Here is a 24,499-nt window from a genome sequence, read left to right as displayed (position 1 = left end):
GGTGGGTGGTAGAGATCATAGCTTTTAAGTGGCAATCCCTCCTAATACCAAAGCATACATATGTCGGTGAAACCTACTGACGTTGTCATTGAGGTAAGCTTTAAGCTTCTCCATTATTATTATTTCCCACATTTTATTTTATTGAATGCCAGGGTGGGGGGTGGGTTCCTTCCATATCTTTGCAATTAAGCATCTAGTTGCCAAGAGTTTCTGGAATACTAACCATAGCTCACAATTATAGATTTCTGGAATAGCTTATCCTAGAATTATTATACAGTAATAATGGATATGGTTTTTCCCCAGTATTTTAGGTAGGATCTACATGACCCCATCCCACAAATGTGTCAATTTGGGACATGACCACCATATGTGTGACCTCGTTCCTCTGTCAACATTGCCTCCAGCCTAGTGGTGAATACCAATGGGAATATTTTATGTAGTTTAGCCGGGATGTAATACAATATTTTATACAAATTCTCTTTATTTAGGTACATATAGATACCATGGCTGTTGCCTCCCTTATGTCACCCCAGTCCTCTAATTCTCAGGCAGGTCCCAACTCTCCTACGCTAACGTGTTTCTTTTGCTTCTCCACCTTCAGTTACGAGCATTAGGTTCAATATTGATGTGATACCTTTTCCTGTGTCTCCTTCCCGACACATAAGTTTAGAGTGGGTGATGTCTTCTTGGAGCTTTAGTTTAGTTATAAATGTGTCGCAATTGTAGGAACTGCAGAAATTCAGTATTCGGAACTGAAGTTGGTCTCTAAACAAGCAAAGTGATTCGTTATCTTGCTTATCTCTAAGGTCACACACAGTATAAATAAAAAACAATAAACTGCGCACCAAATGTGTAAAATTGTGATGTTAAAACTAATAGTGAGTGTATATAACAACCTGATAGATCGATACAATAAAAAGTGCACTAATAAGGTTTGAAGGGAACACAAACTTGTATTCCTAAAAGTACACGAAGTAGTTCACTACGAAACATGTAGGCTTGTTTATACTACATTGGACACTCTCCTGCAATACTACCAGCGTCTTCGATCCTGCTTGCGCTACCCACGGGACTTTCATTACTTCACTGATCACTGGGGGGCCCGTTGTGGACCTACTTTGTGTTGAGGTGACGTCAGAGTCCCGGTCTGTGAGTGTGGCGAGTCGGAAGCTTTGCTGTTTCCTGACAGGCTTTGAGCTGAAGCGGATCGGATGGAGCAAGAGAGATTTGTTTCCACTTGTCTCTTCAATATAACCTTTATTAGGTACTGTGTTACGGACAATACTTGCTAGCGTTTATTGGCTACCCCTGCAGCTACTTAATGTACTGGTTCAGGAGCAGTGTATGCTGAAGGAGCCCCACGAAGCAAGTCCCCATCTTCCACAGTGGTAACATGTACCCTAAACATGCCCTGCTTATATGATTAGTCTTTCTTGTACGTTCAATCATTTACACTTTATTATTGTCACAATACAATTACTTTTTTACGCTATGAGCCATGTGCTTTGTTCTTTTTCTCTTTTACACGCACACAGTATGTCTGCTTTCTTCAATAGTTCTGCTTTCTTTCATGATGAGAAACCTTTTGTGTTGAGACCTGCCGGGAAGTTTGGATTCCCAAAAATGGGAGTGAGAGAGGATGGGTTTTTGCTTAACTTATATAAGTACAGCTCAACCCCGTTATAACACGATGCAAGCGTGGCTCACAATTTTCGTATTTATGAATACTTTACAACACGATTATTGATATCTTAAATAATCTATTGTACAATGGATACAATTGTACATTATTTCTAACGTGATCCGCTTATAACGCAATGTGATTCTTTGGACCCCAAGCACAGCGTTAAGGGGGTTGTGCTGTATTTGCATGAATCCCATATCTCACAGCTATGTCGAAGTGCGGAAGTATTGTACATTTCTTTTGGTCTACCTTTTTGGGATGCCATAGTATGTCTGCTAATCTTATACTGCCCGTTAGGTTAGCTTCTATTTGTATCCATCTTTTATCCTTCTCATCTCCGGGCCAGCATATTAGTTGGGCTGTCTTATAATATTTGTTTAAATTAGGTAAGGCTAGACTTCCCAAATCTGACGTGCGTTGTAAGGTTAGTTGTTTTACCCTGATTTTTTTATTTTGTTGCATTTGTTGCATTTTGTTGATTTCTATTTTAGGTATTGGTATTGGGAGTGTGTGGAAATAGTATAGCAATTTGGGCAGGTGTTGTTCTTTTTGATTGGCGTGATACGGCCTATCTAGGATATCATGTAATCTTTCCATTCCAGCAGCAGTCCAACAAATTTTTTTTTTTCAAAATGGGGTAGTTTGCTTTATATAGCGTGTCGTAGGATGTGGTTATATGTATCCCCATGTATTTAATAGATTCTTCTTTCCATTTAAAAATGAAGTTTAACTCGATTAGTTTTTTTTTGCTGTGGCTTGGGATATTCCTAGTGAGTACTTCTGTTCTGGATTTATTTATTTAAAAGTTGAAAGTGCTCCAAATTGTTCGATTTCCTGGGAGACATTTGGTAGGGAGATTAAAGGTTTAGTTGGTGTGAGTACCACTTCATCAGCGGATAGAGCTATTTTAAATGACTTCGTGCTTAGGTCTATTCCCGAGATATTTATATTTTGGTGTATCCTGGCTTCATGTAGATATTTAAGACATATCAAGCCTGTCATAAGTTAACATTTTGCATGATTGACATAAGTTGACAGTGTCCCCAAACATCACACAGATCAGTATGATGATGACAACCCTTGTAATGTTCACTGAATACTATAGGAGATTTGCTTGTGTCTAGGGCTGAACACAACGGTGGCTCTCTGAGAGCTGTAGCTTCAATCTGAGCAGAAGAGAATGTTGTGACATTGAGGTGCGAATCCGGTCCATGTGATGGCGATTGCAGGGCCTACCTTTCTACAGCTTGTAGGGGAGCTTCAATACATGTATGCGGATGACAGAATCCTATTTGCACACAACCCTAGCCTCTCTGACCTTCAACACATACTTCAATCTGATTTTTTGGAGACTTGAAAATTGGATTTCCCAAAACAAACTGTTTTTAAACACTGACAAGACTGTAACAATGGTATTTGGGACCAAGGCTAAATTTCTAAAGCTTCCAATGATTGAGCTTCAGATCAGAACCAGCTCGAATACCATCCTATCCCCTGTTACTAGTTTTGAATATCTGGGCATATGGTTTGACTGCCACTTAACATTTCAGTTGCACATTGATACCCTGTCAGTCAAAACCCATGCTAAACTAGGTGTACTTTATAGGAGCAAATCCTCCCTAAGAACGCTGGTCAGAAAATGCATCGCACAGCAGATGCTAATGCCAATTATAGACTATGGGGACATAGTATATGGTACAGCACCCCAAACTCGCCTGAGCAAACCAGACACTGTCTACAATTAAATATACCACTTTGTCCTCCAATGTAACTACAACACACATCACTGCGAAATGCTCAAAGAACTAGATTGGTCATCACTTGAGTCTAGGAACAAAGTTAATCTTTCCTGTCGTGCCTTTAAATACTTTCTGGGCAAGCTACCCACCTATCTGAACAAGCTCCTCACCCCTACCACATGCAGCACTTATCTTAGATCTGACTCCAAAAGATTGTTCATGGTCCCAAGGTCAAAAAGTATCCGTCCGCTCCTCCTTCTCTTACCGTGCACCCCACAACTGGAACAGTCTACCGGAGACTCTCACAGCCGCCACCAGTCTAAGTTCTTTCAAAACTAAAACTGTCTCACATTTTAATCTGGTGTGTAACTGTTTCATAGGCCAAAAAGTTTTTGTAACCATAACTTTGTGCCCAGGACATACTTGAAAACGAGAGGTAACTCTCAAAGTATTACTTCCTATTAAAACATTTTCTAAATAAATAAGTGATCACTGCCGTAGCGATTTTAAATTGCCATGCAGCCGGAATGTCCTATAGATATATACTCTGTTGCCAGTTACATTCTGTTATTGGGAAAGTTAAAGTTGCAATCCTAACTATTTTATTTTTTGTTATGAAAACTGCAGTTTACTCTCTGGAACAGGCCCTTGAAATTATGGGTGACTTACTAAAGAACAACATTTGTCTCAATTTTCTCTGCTAACGGGTTGATTTGAAACATATCACAAACTCCTCAGTAGCCTGATGTGTTCTAACTTCACACAAACCATGACATTTTATTTTTAAGAATCAATGATTCCTTGAGAGTAATGCTGTAATTCTGATACAAAAACAACAAATCTAAATTTATAGGGACTGCTGTTTTTAAAATGTAATCTTTGTTTATATTTTTCATATTTAATATACAAATACATTTTTTGGGGGTATATTAAATACATAAAAAGTATACATTGCATATATCAAAAGTATTGTCTCTTGAAAATATTTTATTTTTCATGCAGAACATCATTTAATAGTTTTGAGTTTGACATTAAATTATTGGTTCTATAACTCTCAAAGTATTACTTCCTATTAAAACATTTTCTAAATAAATAAGTGATCACTGCAGTAGCGATTTTAAATTGCCATGCAGCCGGAATGTCCTATAGATATATACTCTGTTGCCAGTTACATTCTGTTATTGGGAAAGTTAAAGTTGCAATCCTAACTATTTTATTTTTTGTTATGAAAACTGCAGTTTACTCTCTGGAACAGGCCCTTGAAATTATGGGTGACTTACTAAAGAACAACATTTGTCTCAATTTTCTCTGCTAACGGGTTGATTTGAAACATATCACAAACTCCACAGTAGCCTGATGTGTTCTAACTTCACACAAACCATGACATTTTATTTTTAAGAATCAATGATTCCTTGAGAGTAATGCAGTAATTCTGATACAAAAACAACAAATCTAAATTTATAGGGACTGCTGTTTTTAAAATGTAATCTTTGTTTATATTTTTCATATTTAATATACAAATACATTTTTTGGGGGTATATTAAATACATAAAAAGTATACATTGCATATATCAAAAGTATTGTCTCTTGAAAATATTTTATTTTTCATGCAGAACATCATTTAATAGTTTTGAGTTTGACATTAAATTATTGGTTCTATAATTAAAAATTGCATTTTTAACTATAAAACAAAAGTGCATGAGTAGCTTTATTTTATTTCAGCAATAATCTGTGTTTTCCCTCCCTCGGTTTCATATTTAAAATTGGCTAATATATTAACCAATTTATTGGATATAGTTAACTTTTCTTGCAAAAAAAAAAAAAAACTGGATTACCTTAGAGGGAGGCTTTATTACTGTAATGTTCGTCAATTTCTTCCCAAGTTGCCTTTGTTTTCATGTCTAGCATCCGTGAGCCATCCAACTCAGCAGGCGATTAAATACTGGCCTTGTGTACATGCTTTTGTATTATGCGTTCATATTAACCAAACTCATATCTTCCAAACACTCTTTTGGCAATCATTACCGCTTCTTCCCCCCAGAAAGGTTTGTTTCCAGGAAAGAACTGGGAAAATATTTCAAGTGAAAAGAGCTGAAACATTCCTCTACGTGCATGTCGTGGTCTAATAAGAAGGAAGTGCAGCAGCGCTGTAATGCGGTCACTCATTACAATGGTTTTTCTAGGAAGTACAATTTACAGGACGACTGAGCTACATTTACAGTTCTTACATTGCCAGTTGGCCTCGGGGGAAGATAAATCAGTTACAACATTTCTCTTTTCATCTTTAATCTTTGTATGTCTTACAGATTGTTCCTCAATAAAGGTGCACTTATTTTTATTAGGAGTACACTTTTTGTTAAAATAAAAAATAGAGTGCATGGCTCCCATTTGTCTTGCGGTCTCCAATTGTCTGATTTTGTATAATAAACTGAAAAAGGAAAAAAAAAAAAAGGATTTAAAATAAAACAATATCTTAGGCTGCACTTATAGTGCCGGCGACAGCGACCCAACGTAGCGTCAAAACAAATGCATTGGTGCCGTCGCGTGCGGTTATAGTAAGCGCGGAGTGACGGCTTGAAGTAATCTCAATTTGATTTTTACAGCGACCGTCGCCGGCACTATAAGTGTAGCCTTATGTGACCTAGTGTGTCAGCCACCCTAGATGGTCAACCTACCTGGAAGCTACTGTTAATTTGTGAAATGCTTTTTTTGTTTTTGAGTTCAGCCTTATTGTAACATAAGTTACAAAATGTGGGTTGTATTGTCCTATATGAAATGTGATAAATGCAAAATAAAACAGAATGTAACAGAGACGTCTCGGGTGGTTGGTGCTGCTATGCTTCAACAATCTTGCGCATAATATACATTTATATTATAAGGGTAAAAGGGGACGATAGACAGCACTCTGATAGTGTTAAATTTATGTAATTGCAGGGTGCACGGAACAAAAGGACCCTTATTCCCCTGTATAATACTAACAAATCTACGTAAGTACCAGCACTCACTGTCTAATAGCTAAACGATGAAAACAGTTGTAATGCAGAATAAACATTTAATAATAAAACAAACCAGAAATAAATCAAATGTGTTTGCAGAAACCAGTATCACAAATGGGCATGTCACAAAGTGAGGGGTGGGGGGGGGGGGGGGGAAGGAAAAGGGGAAAAAACATGAAACACAAGGAATATACACAAAAAACGGAGAACGGAAAGTATGCTAGGGGGGCGACGTTTCGAGGGACTACCTCTTCATCTGGCCCATTCCCCCTGGTCCAAAAGGTCCCAGAGGTACTTCCCTAAGCCTCCCTTCCCCTATAACTGCTCAAATCAGACACCCCTGAAAATAGATAGCAAACATACAGTGTAGGCTAAATACAGCATCAGACACCCCTAAAAATAGATAGCAAACATACAGTGTAGGCTAAATACCGCTAAACAGCTAATAGCAGGGCAGCAAGAATCCACTAAAGTCAATGCCAGTAGTTCAAGTACAACAAGAAACTGTGGGCAATGGTACAGTAAAGGCTGAACACAGCTTGCAAGAAAGCTTGTGCTCAGCACTCCACACGAGCACAAGGAGCAGAGCCACAGAGGGTTTGATTACTGTCTTCATTTGCTATTCCCATTTACCTTTCATTGACTCTTGTGGACTCCTGGTGCTTCTTTGCAAGCTGCTTTCTTGCAAGCTGTGTTCAGCCTTTACTGTACCATTGCCCACAGTTTCTTGTGGTACTTGAACTACTGGCATTGACTTTAGTGGATTCTTGCTGCCCTGCTATTAGCTGTTTAGCTGTATTTAGCCTACACTGTATGTTTGCTATCTATTTTCAGGGGTGTCTGATTTGACCAGTTATAGGGGAAGGGAGGCTTAGGGAAGTACCTCTGGGACCTTTTTGACCAGGGGGAATGGGCCAGATGAAGAGGTAGTCCCTCGAAACGTCGCCCCCCTAGCATACTTTCCGTTCTCTGTTTTTTGTGTATATTCCTTGTGTTTCATGTTTTTTTCCCCTTTTCCTTTCCCCCCCTCCCCCCACCCCTCACTTTGTGACATGCCCATTTGTGATGCTGGTTTCTGCAAACACATTTGATTTATTTATGGTTTGTTTTATTATTAAATGTTTATTCTGCATTACAACTGTTTTCATCATTTAGCTATTAGACAGTGAGTGCTGGTACTTACGTAGATTTGTTAATACTTTTATATTATCTTCAGCCATTGAATATATAGATTTTTTTTTTTTTAAACAGTTCTACCCCTATCAATCTGTTATTTTCTGGGTTGCACTGTGTTTAAAACAAGCAAACAAAAAAATCCATGAATTAAAACTTTGATAGTAGCTATATCTATTTTATGTAATGTTTCTTGTTATAATTCTTAGAATCACCATATAGAAATATATTAAAGGGGTCATGTAGTCGCCTTTCATTTTCCTTGTAGTCCCTTCCTTATATTACATGCTTTTTTTTGTCAGTCCATGTTCTCGCAGTGATGCACTGCTAACACCAGTGAGTTTTGCAGACTGTGCAAATTCTCTCTAGGGAAGATCATTTGACCTTAAGTAGGTCCCTTGGAAGCACCTTTTAGGCTGGGGCCATAGAAGGGGAAGCAGGGCCGGACCGCGCTGAGCTGAGGCTCGCCTGCTGAAATCTGCGCAATTTCATGCCCATGCAGACGAGCCAGCGGGCGCGATCGGAGGCGGGGGGAGACTGAGGGAGGCGGGGCAATGACGTCGCCGGGCCAATCGCCCGCGACGCACCGACGTCACGGCGCCGTGATGTTGACGCTGCTCCGCGCTGATTGGATGTTTTCAGCCAACAGCGCTCTGAAAAACAGCCTGGCTGTCGGCTGAAAAATCCAGCGCCTCAGCACACCTGCGGACACTCGCGTGAGCTCCCTCAAGGCATCCTCATTGAGGATGCAGGGGCTTAGCGCGGAGCATCCGCACGGCTCAGCGCGGCCTGTCCTTCTATGGACTCGGCCTTAGAGCGATCGGCAGCTCTGGCACTTGTTTGGGCTTTTGCCAAAACGTCAAATATTTTTATTCGTTGACTGCAAGTCCAAAAAAATGCACTGTTCAAATCTCTCTGGATTGCACCAGTGTGAATTATCTATAGTTACAATTTCTATAGAATATATACTGTTTGCTGTGAAAAATAATATTCAATCAATTTAGATTTGGCTGCTCAATAATTCATTAGTTTGTGTTCTGCAAATTGCATTCACTTTTCTGTTTTTGGGTTACATACTTCATTGTAAAATCCTACATTCGTTTTTTGTTACGGAAATGTTTTGTTACTCTGGGTCTCTTAAAATGCATTCCAGACATTTTGTAAAAACTTTTATAACTTTGCTCTGGAGCTTTGAAATTATTTCCGCTGTGTCCTGTTTGGATTCCTGCCTGTGTTTTATTTGTCTATTTTTTTTCCACAATGATTTGAGTCTTAAAGCAGCAATACTGCATTCCCCGTTAATATTTTTCTTATTTTAATATGTAAAGCCTGTGACAATGTATAATTCTTTGTTCTTACCTAAGCTGGGAATCGTTTGGTGGTCTTGTTATGAATCTGTAAAAACCCTGATTGTGTGCCTAACACAGTGTTTTTCAACCAGGGTTTCTAGGAACCCTTGGGTTCCCAGGGCATCCATAAGCGGCTCCCTGCAATTTTTGTAGTCATTTGAAAATGGTATCAAATACAGAAGAATTTACGATGCATCTGATCTCAGAGTTGCTATTAGAGATGGTTGAGGGTTACTCAGAATTTCAATTGAGGTTCCTTAACCAAAAATCAGTTCACCTAACATAATGGCCACCTTTCCGTTTCAATCAAGCCTGTACAGTACCTATTTTTTAAATATATATTAATTTTTTATTATCCCAATCTTTTTTACCCCAGTGCATTTTATTTGACTGATGATTTTTTTTCTTTTTTCTCATTATGGATCGGGGTAGTTTGTCTTCACCAGTGTGACCCCTCTATATATAAATTTGTTCCAGTAATGTTGTGACATGTCAAGTATTCCTTACTGCTAAATACCTAGTCTCTCACACTAGTCTTGTACCCTTGTTCATTACCCGATACATTGTGCAACAAGATACTTGTTTGCAAAATGTGCCATTCTCAACTGTTAAATTGATTCTGTCGGAATTTACCTATCGCTCTGCACAAATTTAGCATTCAACACCTTTTATTATGGTTGATAAATGTACCCCCTTTAATTATTTTTTTCATTATGTTGACAGTTCTCTGGCTAGCCAACACCTTGTTTTAAAAAAAAAAGTTATGCCTTTCATGCTTGTCTTTTTTTTTTTTTTCTTATTGCCAATTCACAAATCTATGCTCCAGCAGTGTTTCAATCTGTTGCTTAGCAATGCTAGTGGTAGTTTTGGTGCCGGATCTGTTTCAGGGCATCTTGCTACTTTGGGATTATATTGTAAACTTCACTTAACCTTCTTTATATCGACAAAGGTCCAAGCAGGGACTGAAACGTTCCTCATGTAAAATTAATATAATTGTGTGTGTGTGTGTGTGTGTGTGTATTGGTGTTCTATCAAAGCATTATGGGGCACAACGTCTGCAACCAGCAGTAATTGACAGCTCTGTTTTTGAAGAGGTTCTGCAGCAGTTGGTCTTTCTTCCCGGCCTCTCGCAGTGAACCAGTGCAGCTAGCTAAAACAGATCTCTGTTAGCATTTTTAGATTATGGTATTTTGCAATTTTTTAAATAAAACAAATATTTGTTTAGTTTTTACAAGCACAAATTACTGAATGGCATAAATGCAGAAATCATCTAACGCAGCAGTGGTGGTCAAATTTTTTTTTTTTTTAACGGGAACCCTATGAGGATTTTTTATTTTTTTAAAAACCTCAGGGCACTGCAGCTCAGACTTCCGTCGCCGCTTCTCACTCACACGTAACGCACTTTCGCACACGCACTGCACAGAAGGTGTGTCCCACGCTGTCTGGAAACACTGGCTGCTTTTCTGTTCCGGGCTTGGAGAGGATAGGTGGATCGCTGCCTCACTGTCTCTGGTTGGCGCGGAATGCGTCTGCTGAGCAGCTGGCAGAGTGTTCCCCCCCCCCTCCTTCACCACCCTTGGCAGAGGACCGCGGCACACACCCTGGTTGAGAAACTCTGATCTACCATTCTCTCTGCTATATTTATACGCTCGACGTTTTCTTTGTTGTGATGAAAGAAAGTACATGTTTAGGCAAGTAAACAAAATAAAGTGTTGTGACTTTGAGTTCACATTTTAAAGGTCATTACTTCTGACATATGACTAATATTGGAAAGACAATGATGAACTCTGTGCGTCTTAGATCATATTTTAAGCCTCCGATAGCGCCTCCTTTTTCCAGAAAATACTGATATACTGCATCATTCAATGTCTGCGGAGCATCATGCCAAAACTGTTGACCTAGTACATTACCTTTTCTCATTGTCTCACACACAGCATTAGACAACAGAAGAGTGTTTCCCCATAATGTGGGCTTTCATGTTGGTGTTTGAAAAGCGTAGTAGGGCATAAGGGTTGCCCTATGTGAGTTTGTGGTCATGTTGCATGGAGGACTGTAAGTCCAGGATACTTTAGTCTGATAAGAATGTGCGGTCTTGCTTAAGGCTGCGGCCAGGCAAGGAGCGGGCGCTCGTATGCTGCGCCCTGCTCGGCCAGGCAATTCATGCGCGCTCGTCTGGGGGCGCGGCCACGATGTCACAAAGATGATTCCATCCCATAGAACTAGTCAAAAAACAGGGTTTTGGAAATAATTTAACAGTGTAGTTGGCTTCCCTAAATAAATCTAACCATGCCGATAGCAAAGATTAGGCTGCTTTTTTTGTGTGTGGAGAAATTCATTACATTTATTTTTCTCAGGGGCCTATGGATGGGGAGAGTTTGTCAATGGTGTGTTACCCTTTGTATTTTATTTTTTACCTTTTTAGGGGAGGTAGAGAGGGGGCTCTGCCTGTGCAATCATTTGTTAAACACATCAGACAAAAGGGAGCAGCCAGAGGAAATATGAATATGTATAGGTGTCGGATTTGGGTAAAAAATCATTATATAGAATTATATTTTAAATCACATAGATGTAACCCCTTTAAAAATGTCAATGACATTACTTGACTTTGGTCCTTAGAGGGTTTGCCCCTTTAGTTCATGCTGTTATTAATGCTGGTGCTTTGCTGATTTAAATATAATCAAATGTTTTATGCGCAAGCAACACCTCCTAAGTGTTATGCAAAGTCGAGCAATGCAGGCACAAGTGAATCCTAACAGGGAGTGTGACCTGTAGCTCACTTAGGTGAGGTATGTATGTCTTTATTTATATAGCACCAAAAGTGTACTCAGCGCTTCACAAAGAATACAGTACAGGGAATTATAATAATACAATAAGCGCTGCAAAATCAGACAATAGGAAAGGAAATCCCTGCCCCGAAGAGCTTACAATCTAAGGTGACATGATGTGCGGAAGGTCGCATGGAGCTCATGCAGTAGTTCCTTGCTCTTGTCTCGCTACCTAGCTCTTAGGCCTCGTCCAGGGTTCCGGCGGGCGCGCTGAGGCTCAGGGAAAGCGGGTGCTTTCCCTGGCCTTAGCCAGCGCGCCGTCAGGGGGCGGGCCAGTGACGTCACGGAGCTGGCTCGCCCTCATTGGGCGAACCGCTCACGTGATCAGCTCTGCGCTCCGGCAAGCGCGTGATTTTAAAAATTAATTTTAAAAGACCTACGCTTCCTCAGGCGCGCGGAAGCGTAGGCGAGCCCCTACTAAAGCCGCTCTCATTGCGGCTGTAGGGGCTCACAGGTAAGTGCAAGCGCGCCTCAGCACGGCTCAGCGCGTAAGCGCTAACCATGCCAGAGTCCTTATTATACTCTACACAGAGGTACTGTACTATATTACTCTTATCAGATAGTACTTGGCAACACATATTAGACGTGTAATAAAGTGAAACCCCTTAAAGCAGCAGAACAGGTAGCACTGTGTGTTCTTAAAATGTTTTATTACGAAATGGCAGTGTTTAAATCTCCCGTGTCACGCGGGACAATAGGAAGCCGGGACGTCCTCCGGTGCGACTTCTTATTGGCCCGGGTGACTTGGACATATGAACTGAGAAGAGCTAAGTATCTGTAAGAGCAGGGGGTCCCCGAGCTGAAAGTAACGCGGTTCAGCTCCAGAGAAACCTTTAATTTTTTTTTTTTTTTTTAAAGGGTAATCCTTTTAGCTCTGCAAATTTAGTTTACCGCAAGATTAATTCCAAAAACTACAATATTGTAAAGACTGACTGCCCAGGCTTTGGAAAATATGCATCGTCGCTGAGTTGTAAATCCGATATCCGTCCCCAAAAATGCCTCCAAAATAAATATGGCGCTGAAGCATATGATGAGCATGAAAAAAAGTAAAAGTAAATCCAGAAGTCTCAAAAAAGAAAGTAGTGAGGAAGAGGAACTGCATGTGTAAGAAAACTATTTGTGTCATTTCTGCTTGCAGGCTATTTCCTTGGGAATTAGTCCAGACTTGCTTTGAAAATCTGAGCTACAAACGGTCATAAATTGTTAAAATTATTGAAATTTACTGTACCCTGACACTAGGGTAAATGTACGTAATATAGCTGTATATGCTTTTACTCCTACTGTAGGTTATTCATTTAGCTGCGATGGTATCGATCGGGGCACTATTGCACAGAAACACCCATTGACTCAACACATGTTTTTATTTGGAATATTTTCTTATTTTTTTCTATTTTGCTTATATTTTAAACACAATGGGATGTTTTTTTCCATAGAATTTTGTGTTGATGGGCATTATTTATTAAGCCTTAATAGTGCTGATTTGGGGCATTGTCACACACACACACACACACACACACACGCACCCACCGTTTCTGTGTGCAATAGTGCCCCGGATGGTACTAATGCAGAGTAATGAATAATGCCTATCAGCCCAAAATCAAAATTTTCAGGGCAAAAAAAATAAATAATAAAAAAATCCTTCCAATTTTGTTTTCTTTAAATGTAAGAGAAATCAATGGAAAGCCTGCTTGATGCTGCTGCCAGGACCACACAAGTGCTTCTTTATGCCCCTCTATAGTGATAGGGAGTGGGGAACACGATTATCCACTGTCAACTATGTTCCTGTAAATTGAATTGCAGAATTCAACTGAAAATGTGCTCCTTTTACCTACAGATCAGTCTGTGCTGATTCTGCTTTGTAGTTTTTCAGTCTTCAATGTCTGTGCACTGACGTTTAGTTTCTGTCTTTGTTTAAATATGCTAGGAACTTAGAGGAGCACCCTGTGCTATTTGATTCTGGATAGAGAAACAAAAGTATATTTACTCAGGCTAAAAACTAAAAAAAATGGGTACAAAGTAATTGTTTTATTCATGTTCTGCATGAGAGCCCTTCTGCCAGCACATAAAACTTGCAGCGTCATGTTTAAGAACGTTAGGAGATGTAAATCATCTTGGATGACAATGCTAATGTACAGTATTGTCATATTTGAGCAAACTTGTTATATACAGTAGTTGGAAAATTGAATATTCAAATGTTTGCAAGTACCGTAATTGTGTATTTTAAAGGTGCATTCCTTCTCAAGCTCGTTATTGTGTGTGTGTATGCATGCAAGCTTGCATGTCAATGACCCTTGTTGAAGTGGTGGCGGTATTCTATGCATTCAGAGCTGGTGTGAATCACTGAGGGAGGTGAGTTCTTTTTTCAGACTGCATATATTTAAGCAGGCAAGGTGGAACCCAGAGTGATTCTATGATGAAGGGAGTTTCCAGAGGATTGGTCTAGGGCAGCAGTAAACCCTGTAGCTATCACTGCATTGTACATCCCTGGATAAGGCAATGCTCAAGTTGACATATCAGGAGAGGTATCCAAGTACTGTAATTGGACTTTGAACCAAGGGATTTTTGGACATATCTGCAAAAGATGGGGCTAACCAACATTAGATGTCTTATTGGACAACAGGAGGGTAAATATATCCTGCTTCGCAATGTGATTAAATTAATAATCGATATTGAAGCAGCACATTTCACATTCGTGGCGAAGTTTGTAGTGCTATAGATCATCAAGGTTGGAGAAGTGAAGTTGCAAATGTGAGTTTTTTGTTCCTCTTTCAGGTACCTTAAAAAGTATTCTGCACTCAGATTGTATTCTTCTCCTCAAATAACGTAACGTGTTTAATGATTTGTAGAAGATAATCTAAATAAATTCTGAGATCTTTTTAGTGAAATATAATTAGGTGTCCATAGTAGTAAATATTTGATGTTGGACCATTGTACAGAAGGGTAAGCTAAGGCAGCTTGTTCAGCGATGTTGCCACAATGACCTCTCACCAGCAGTGAGGAAGTTGGCAAAATGTGTTCCACGTAGGCCTGATAACTTTGAATCAGAATTGGCAACATAAATGCCTCCTCTTCATCCTGGACAAACAAGCCTCTAACATTATTAATTGACTTAAATGGGAGATTACTTGTGTGCACGATCTGGTCTATTGCACTTCAATGAATACCCCCGATCTCAAGTTAAGAGCAAAGATGCCATGAAAGATGCATAAAAAAAATGAAGTGTGATGGGGTCTACTGAATCTGTTGGACTTGTGGCTCTTTGCTTTTAGCTCTGAAGAACCTGGTTGTTGTCTTTTCTATACAGATAGCACACGTTGTTTCCCCCATTGACGCAATGGGATCAAGATCTTTATTTCAAGAAATGCCAAGTTCCCATTGAAAACAATAGTGTGTTAAATCTTTCCTGTGTTTTGTCATGCATAACGGTGGTGATGACGTTTGCTACATTTGTACATCAATTTCCCAGGCTTTTTTTAATGGCCTAAAGTGTTATCTTTGTCAGTAACCCCTTTTTAGGATGGTAGCAAGAAGTGTAACGCACAGTTAGACAGGTAGTCCGCGTTATCCAATGTTTCACTTTACAACAAATGGCATATCCAACACTTTACAATGCAACCCCAAGGGCTTTTTTTCGACGCCAGAATGCGTTATCCAACGCTCACCGCTGCTGATTAACACGAGACTCACTTTACAATGGTTTCACTATCCAACACTACGTCCAGAACGGATTCCGTTGGATAAACGAGGACTGCCTGTACACATTATTTCTAAAGTAGTGTTATAAGCGATTCCTTTCCGACAATACAACCTCTATCATTATGCATCACTACATAATCCTTTTATAATTATTATATGGACATGTTTTCTGTTTTTGCTGCACACTATCAGTTAAGGAAAAGAACTGCAGCTATATAGAGTATTGTTCGAGATGGTGTTCCCTAAGATTGCCCCTTATAAAAGCATGCTCCAGTTTTTATTATGTTGGCATTTTGTTCCAGTAAGCCTAATACCCATTCTAATCCTCCTGCTCTGTTCCTGTGGACTTTGATTCATCCATTGTTTTCCACTGCATGTCTTACTGGAAAAGCTGTTGGCTCTTGAAGTGCTGCTTCCTGGTTGGGCACAGAAATGCCAGCAAGGCATTTGTTCCCAGAGTGCTTTGCTCTAATGTTTGTTCTGTAATACTTTAAGGTGTGTGCATTTTTACAAAATAAGGGGTGATGCATTCCTTCTGATTTAAAACATTTGTCCAAGATACTTTATGTACACTAAATTTTTTTATATATATATATATATACACACACACACACACACACACACACACACACACACACACACACACACACACACACTGTTCGACAAATCACCCAAAAAGCTACTCGCCCAACCAAAAAATCTACTCGCCACCTAGTCCCGCCCCCGCCCCTAGTCCCGCCCACACCCCAACCCCGCTTTGAAATAAAATATATAAATGAAATACATTTAATAAATTCCTAGTCAGAACAACATTCGTTTTTGACAAATGTATTTATTACATTATACTACAATTAGTCCTTGTTACGTGTGTGTGTAAGTGTGTGTAAGTGTGTGTAAGTGTGTGTAAGTGTGTGTAAGTGTGTGTAAGTGTGTGTAAGTGTGTGTAAGTGTGTGTAAGTGTGTGTAAGTGTGTGTAAGTGTGTGTAAGTGTCGGATCTAGAAATAAAAGCCACAGGTGAATGACTAGTTTCCTGAACCCCTTAACCAGTGTCTGGACGTCCCCGCTTTACAATATCTAAAGCAGTAATCCCGCCTGGGATCTTACCTGATCCGCAGTCCCTCAATGTCCAGGTACCTCATTCCTGCAATGTTATAAGTTGGAGGGGAGGTGTTCCCTACCTGTCTTCTGGGTTAGGGGGGATTCCGATGTCTTCCGTGTGAAGCTTGAGTCAGATCTGGAAGAAAGCAGTATAAGTTATTTTGGTGTAGTATAGGACAGTTAAGATATATAGGGTAAATAAGATATCCAGATACAGAGAGGGAGAGGAAGGGATGGAGAGGAAGGGATGGAGAGGAAGGGATGGAGAGGAAGGGATGGAGAGGAAGGAGGGAGAGGAAGGGAGGAGAGGAAGGGAGGGAGAGGAAGGGAGGGGAGAGGAAGGGAGGGAGAGGAAGGGAGGGAGAGGAAGGGAGGGAGAGGAAGGGAGGGAGAGGAAGGGAGGGAGAGGGAGGGAGAGGGATTGAGGGAGGGAGAGGGAGGGAGGGAGAGGGAGGGAGAGGGAGGGAGGGAGGGAGAGGGAGAGGGAGGGAGAGGGAGGGAGAGGGAGGGAGGGAGAGGGAGGGAGGGAGAGGGGAAGAGGGGGAGAGAGAGAGAGGAAGAGGGGAAGAGGGGGAGAGAGAGAGAGGAAGAGGGGGAGAGAGAGAGAGGAAGAGGGGGGAGAGAGAGAGGAAGAGGGGGGAGAGAGAGAGGAAGAGGGGGGGAGAGAGAGAGGAAGAGGGGGAGAGAGAGAGAGGAAGAGGGGGGGAGAGAGAGAGAGAGGAAGAGGGGGGAGAGAGAGAGAGGGAGGAAGAGGGGGAGAGAGAGAGAGGGAGGAAGAGGGGGGAGAGAGAGAGAGGAAGAGGGGGAGAGAGAGAGAGGAAGAGGAGGGGGGAGAGAGAGAGAGGAAGAGGAGGGGAGAGAGAGAGAGAAGAGGAGGGGGGAGAGAGAGAGAGAGGAAGAGGAGGGGGAGAGAGAGAGAGGAAGAGGAGGGGGAGAGAGAGAGAGGAGGGGGAGAGAGAGAGAGGAAGAGGAGGGGGAGAGAGAGAGAGGAAGAGGAGGGGGAGAGAGAGAGAGGAAGAGGAGGGGGAGAGAGAGAGAGGAAGAGGAGGGGGAGAGAGAGAGAGGAAGAGGAGGGGGAGAGAGAGAGAGGAAGAGGAGGGGGAGAGAGAGAGAGGAAGAGGAGGGGGAGAGAGAGAGAGGGGGAGAGGAGAGAGAGGAAGAGGAGGGGGGAGAGAGAGAGAGAGCCAGAGGAGGGGGAGAGAAAGAGAGCCAGAGAGAGGGGGGAGACCAGAGAGAGGGGGGGAGACCAGAGAGAGGGGAGACGGGGGGGAGACCAGAGAGAGGGAGACGGGGGGAGACCAGAGAGAGGGGAGACGGGGGGGAGACCAGAGAGAGGGGAGACGGGGGGAGACCAGAGAGAGGGGGGCAGGGGTGACTGACTGACCGGGGCAGGGGTGACGGATTGGGGGGGTACCTCTGGTGTCACACACATACTCCCATACACACATACACATTCTCCCATATATACACACACACACACACACACACACACACACACACACACACACACACACACACACACACACACACACACACACACACACACACACATATATATATATACACACACCCACACATATATACACACACACACACACACACACTCCCATATATACACACACACACTCCCATATATACACACACACACTCCCATATATACACACACTCCCATATATACACACTACCATATATACACACACACTCCCATATATATACACACACACTCCCATAATATATACACACACACTCCCATATATATATCACACACACTCCCATATATACACACACTCCCACACTCCCATATATACACACACTCCCACATATATACACACACACTCCCACATATATACACACACACTCCCACATATATACACACACACTCCCACATATATACACACACACTCCCACATATATACACACACACTCCCACATATATACACACACACTCCACATATATACACACACACTCCCAGCTAGCAGCGCTATACAAGAACATGCTATTATTATTATTAATATTAATATTATTATTATTATATATACGTCCTCGGCCCTTCCGCTGTTGTGATGAGCTACAGATTCTTTGTAGGCAAAGTAGATAATGGAACCTTGATATGTAAACCTTCAAATACAGTGGTTCACAAACCTTTTGTTACAAGTGTCACTGGTTGTGGTATGTGTGTATGTGTTTATTTATATACATCTTTATTTGTATAGTGCCATCCAGATACATAGGGCAGTATTGATAGATGCAGGAAAATTACATATGATGTACATAATGGGAATGAGGGGCTTCAAACATAAGTAAACATTAGGAAAAGGAGTCCGATCCCCAAAATAAAGGGTGCTGGTGCACCTCCGTAATACTTCATCATATAAACGGACAAAGAAACCTAACAAGGTAGGTTTGGAAAACTCCCAAAGACAAAGAGGGCACACGGGTATGCACAAATAGAAAGAACATTGAGCAGACACAGCAGTATCCACAAAAATAAAACCAATAAAAGAAACATCAAAAGAAAAATGCCCTTAATTAATCTAGAGACACATTTCATCCTTCTTTACCCAGGGTTACGTAGTACTATTGTTATCCGATGAGTAAGTAGGTTAATATATACGTTTTCCCCCCCCCCCACCCTTTTTTTTTTTTTTTGCACTACTTTTTGCACCCGGGTACAATAGCACACATTTCCTGAAGGGATCATTGTGACTCCCCACACAATCTATGGTCTCTTGGTATTTAATTGGGTATTATACTGATTTTACATTAATCAAAGGTGTTTTTCTTTTTGTTTGCATCACCTGAGTGTCCTCCTTGTCTGTGGGAGTTTTCCGTTCCTACCTTTTAGAGGTGTGTGTGTTTCAATGCAGTACAACATATACCCTCCCCCATACTCCCGGCTTTTAAAAAAGCCGGCGGCGCAGGTGTGCATTACTAGTGTTGCTAGGCAGCCAAAGTAAACCGGAAGTGTAGCACCGACATGAATCACTAGTATATCAAAACTAGTGAACAATAAAGAGTTGATAAAAACAATGAAATTGTAACAGGAAAGAGAGCTTTATGGCTAATCTCTTATCTATTGAAGTTATTAGATACCGATTTTGCATTTACATGGGATCTCATTGTCAGAATATATGTAATATAAAAAGCGTATCCCCCGTGGCTTTCAGATCTGTATCATCAAGTGCGCCATTTTAAAGGAGCAATCCAAGCGCCTTTTTTTTATTTTTTTTATTATTATTTATTTTTTAAAGCCTGTATTTGTATTTTTTACCCAGAATTGTAGCAGGTGGTCGCCGGAGCTCAGCCCATTAATTTCAGCGTTGGGACGACCTGTTTTAGGAGATATTTACCTCAATACTCGGTGTTGGTAGCTGCTCCGGCTGGGCCTTAAAGTTTTTAAAGCTCCTGCGTCACGCCGGCCACTAGGATGCTGAACCTGATGATGTCATGGCTGTCTATTGGCCCACCGGGCGTGGGAGCTTTTAACAGTGGCCATTAAGTGATCCTTGGTAGCCGAGCAGAGCGGCAACCGGCACCTACTATCTCCGGGAAGCAGGGGACCCTGGAGCTGAAATTAATGGAGTTCAGCAACAGAGACTCCCTGCTTCAATTCTGGGTTATAAAGAAAAGTGCTTGGATTGCCGCTTTAAGCAAATGCTTGATTTTATTGTATTAGTAGTGGAGAAAGGGGTAAAGATCCGAATCAAGTAAGGTTGGAACTTACACAATTTGAATGAAGTAAACATGATCTATTAAAAAATGTTAGCCTGGATTCATGGGCGTTCGCAGGGGGTGGCAAGGGGGGAGCTTGCCTCCCCCTGGATCCAGGGCCGCAAACAGGGGGGCACAGGGGGGACAAAGGGTACTGCTTCCCGGGCCTCGTGGGTCAGGCCGGGCCCCCTGTGCAGCCAAGCAACAGTTAATTAAATACATTTTAAAAAAAAAGTTTAAAAAATGGCGCCGATTCCCCGCGGTCCCGGCGCGCATGCGCATGCGAAGGGCAAGCAGGGCCCGCTTCCCCCCGCTCCCAAAGTGGGACGGAAGGGGAAGTACAAGCCAAGCTCCTCTGCGGCCCGCTCCCCCTCCCGCTCCCAACGTGGGATGGAGGGGGAAGTACCAGCTCCTCTGCGGCCCCTTCCCCCTCCCGCTCCCAACGTGGGATGGAGGGGGAAGTACCAGCTCCGCTGCGGCCCGCTTCCCCCCCTTGGCCAGCTTCCCGCGCACCCACCCTCCCACGTGCCCCCCGGCCCACCTCCCGTGGCCTTGCCCCCCCCGAGCCCACCTCCCATGCCCCCCCCGAGCCCTCCTCCCGCGCCCCCTCCCCAAACCCACCTCCCGTCCCTGGCAGCTGCCGCGGGGATATCGGGGGCAGAAGGGGGAAGCATCCGGCGACAAGCTGCACCCACCCGGTCAAGGTAAGTCACCCCACCCAGTCACTGTCACCCACTGTCACTGTCACTGTCACCCACTGTCACCATAACCCACTGTCACTGTCATCCACTGTCACCATTACCCACTGTCAACGTCAACCACTGTCACTGTAACCCACCCACTCACTGACTGTCACTCACCAAGTCACTGTCACCCACCCAGTCACTGTCACTCACTCAGTCACCCAGTCACTGTCTCCCACCCACCCAGTCACTGTCTCCCACCCACCCAGTCACTGTCTCCCACCCACCCAGTCACTCTCTCCCACCGTCATTCACCCACCCACCCACTGTCATTCACCCACTGTCATTCACCCATCCACCCACTCACTCACTGTCATTCACCCACCCACCATCATTCATCCACCCACCCACCCACCCACCATCATTCACCCACCCACCGTCATTATCCCACCCACCCACCGTCATTCTCCCACCCACCCACTGTCATTCACCCACTGTCATTCACCCACCCACCCACCATCATTCATCCACCCACCATCATTCATCCACCCACCCACCATCATTCACCCACCCACCGTCATTATCCTACCCACCCACCGTCATTCACCCACCTACCCACCCACCGTCATTCACCCACCCACCCACTGTCATTCACCCACCCACTGTCATTCACCCACTCACCCACTGTCATTCTACTGTCATTCACCCACTCACCCACCCAGGCAGGCAGACACATGTCTTTTGTTGAAAATATAAAAATAAACAGGTTGCATTGTAATGTTTTATTCTGTAGTACAATAAGAAAACAGTTAAGTAAAAGTTGCGCTCTAAAAGATATTTTTTCGTGGTAGGTGCGCTATGGGTTCGGGGGGGGGGGGGGGGCTGCTCCTTTCATTTGTCTAGGCCCCATGATTTCTGTTGGCGGCTCTGCCTGGATCACTCGCAGTCCTGGGCTGTTTTTGGCATTTATGGCGCCGTACAGTACGTTTACGGCGCTATAAACGCCAAAAACAGACTCTGGGTGGACCGGGACGGAGGTGGGTGGACCGGGACGGAGGTGGGTGGGTGCCCCTGGCGCCGCGGCAGGCAGCTAGTGGTAGGCTAGCTTATGCTGCTACGCAGGAGGAAGCGCAGCGCACTGTCATTGGTAGCACTCGGGAGTGATGCGGCTCTCATTGGTAACACTACCTACCAATGAAAGCCGTCTCACTCCCAAGTCGGGACCAATCTGTGCCGCAGCCGGGACCGCCATTGCGCTGTGGTTATAAATTATGCCCCCCCCCTGAAAAAATTTCTGCGGACGCCCATGCCTGGATTGGTTGTTGACTCAGTAACTTAACTGAGGGATGCCATTTTGTCAAATTTTTCTTATTTTAATTTTTCATTTACAGTCAGTGACTGTAAATAATCTATTTGCTTAGGCACCCGATTCATTTACCAATACTTCAATTAATTTCAGTTCTCATGAAATTGGTTAGTGACTAATAGGAAATATTAAACCTTTACAGTGCAGGGGGGTGCATCTGGACCTCAGGCACTTCCTATTAACGTGATTATTCCTGAATGGTTCACATGACGTGACCGGATGCCGTAAACAGAAGTGAAGCTTTGACCTCTGTTTTGATCAGGCTGGTTTCTACACCAGAGCGGTTAGCCCGATCAATTCCATGGTACCTATCTGGCACGTCATAGTCACTGTGAAGGGTATGTACTTTTTTAACTAACCCTTTTGCTACCAGATGGGCCTCCATCCAACATGAGCTGTTCTGGCAGTATGAGTTAAATTAATCTAAGTACAGCTCAACCCCGTTATAACGTGATCCGTTACAACGCGAATCCGCTTATAACGCGATGCAAACGTGGCTCACAATTTTCGGATTTATCAATACTTTACTACACGATTATTGGTGTCTTAAATACTTTATTGTACAATGCATACAATTGTACATTATTTCTAACGCGATCCGCTTATAGCGCGATGTGATTCTTTGGACCCCAAGCACAGCGTTATAGGGGGTTGAGCTGTATTACCAAATTATACATTTAAAACTGCATTCACATATAAAAAGTTATAATAATGACCTTGTCGGTAAATGTCATTGGTATTTTAAATGTAGAGGAAAATCTCTTCTCAATAGTATCACAGTAAAATTATTATTTATTATCGTTTTTGTAGAGCGCCAACATATTCTGCAGCATGGTACAATGGGGACACATAGATTTGATTTGATTACATAAACAGAGTAACATACAACTAAGGACAACCATGCACAAATGGATATAAAGAGGTAATTAGGGCCCTGCTGCTTAAAGATCCCATCATAGTTTGTTTTCCCACTGAAGCCCTTTGGGGACATGACACCCATTTGAGAAGCAGATGTGCTTCAAGCTTCCACTGTTCCTTTTACATTCTGAAGCATCCTGAATTACCACAATTTATTACCAGTGTGGAACCTGTGAGTAGAGTTCACTTGGGGTCAGGCAGATTTTTTTTTTTTTTTTTTTAAAGAGTGGTGAGGCTCCGGGGCACAGAAGTGAAACTCAGCTACTGTATTGTAATTCCTGAGCTGATCCTCTGCTTATCCTGTTCCTCCCAGCAACAGAGATCCACCCTTTCCACACAGCCTGACAGATGGTGCTAATAAAAGGGGCTTGTCGTTTGGTAGGCTAAATAGGGAGAAAAATGTGGGCATTGGTTTCATGGTATTGGTTTGCTGTTAATGATTAGCTTTCAGGAGAGAAGTTTTGGGGCTGCCTTTGGAAGGCAAGCATGCATTTTAATTGATTTTGTCCAGATGTTAGTCTTTCCTCCCCCACCATACCCTCCCATCTGCTTTTCAAGCTCAGAAAGTGTGTGTTTGTTTTTATTTATATAGCGCCATTAATGTACATAGCGCTTTACATCATTAATACACGTGACAATCATAAATAAAAATAATACAAATAACACATAATGTGAAGAAGTGCTTAAGACGTAAAAGTAACATTTAGGAAAAGGAGTCCCTGCTTCGTTAAACGTGTGTGTGTGTGTGTGTGTGTGTGTGTGTGTGTGTGTGTGTGTGTGTGTGTGTGTGTGTGTGTGTGTGTGTGTGTGTGTGTGTATATATATATAATATATATATATATTATCAAAAAATAAATAGATGATACCGTTCTGTGGCTAACGAAATGCTTTTATTTGTGCGAGCTTTCGAGATACACTGATCTCTTCTGTTCTATACCATCTTGATTGCTGAGAGAAACGCTATGCAATGTCTTCATGCCAGAGGTCTTTCATGTCTTTGGTGTCTTGATGACTATGAAGAGTGCTGTATGAACTGCCAGTCCAGATATGACTGCTTCATCATTTCGATTTTAAGTATGTGTCTATATTTTGCCTGTTATTTGTATATCTGATGTGTTCACCTTTATCAAGGAATAAATTATATTTTATCATATCTAAGTCTCGTCCCAGTTCAGACCCAGTTATAAATATATATTATCTTTTATATATATATTTGTGTGTAAATTACAGCCTGTCATAAAGTCACCGTGACAGGCTTG

The 24,499-nt window shown here is 42.3% G+C and overlaps 1 protein-coding gene across 6 annotated transcripts in view; it reads left to right on the top strand.

Annotated features, from left to right (window-relative positions):
• The window catches only part of MAP3K4 (mitogen-activated protein kinase kinase kinase 4), a 188,216-nt gene that overhangs the window by 39,347 nt on the left and 124,370 nt on the right, over nt 1–24,499 (top strand). Inside the window, exon 1 of one of the 6 annotated variants that reach the window (XM_075596744.1) lies at nt 14,241–14,514. The exons of the other annotated variants lie outside the window; for them this stretch is intronic. Within the exon in view, the coding sequence (XP_075452859.1) occupies nt 14,513–14,514 (2 nt within the window). The 5' untranslated portion in view covers nt 14,241–14,512. Of the gene's footprint in view, nt 1–14,240; nt 14,515–24,499 lie in introns of those variants that run through there. 6 annotated transcript variants of the gene reach the window in all.

This window comes from Ascaphus truei, chromosome 4 (genome assembly GCF_040206685.1).
Source record: "Ascaphus truei isolate aAscTru1 chromosome 4, aAscTru1.hap1, whole genome shotgun sequence".
Classification (NCBI taxonomy): domain Eukaryota; kingdom Metazoa; phylum Chordata; class Amphibia; order Anura; family Ascaphidae; genus Ascaphus; species Ascaphus truei.
Note: the sequence above shows the minus strand (reverse complement) of the source record. Positions and strands in the feature narration are given on the sequence as shown.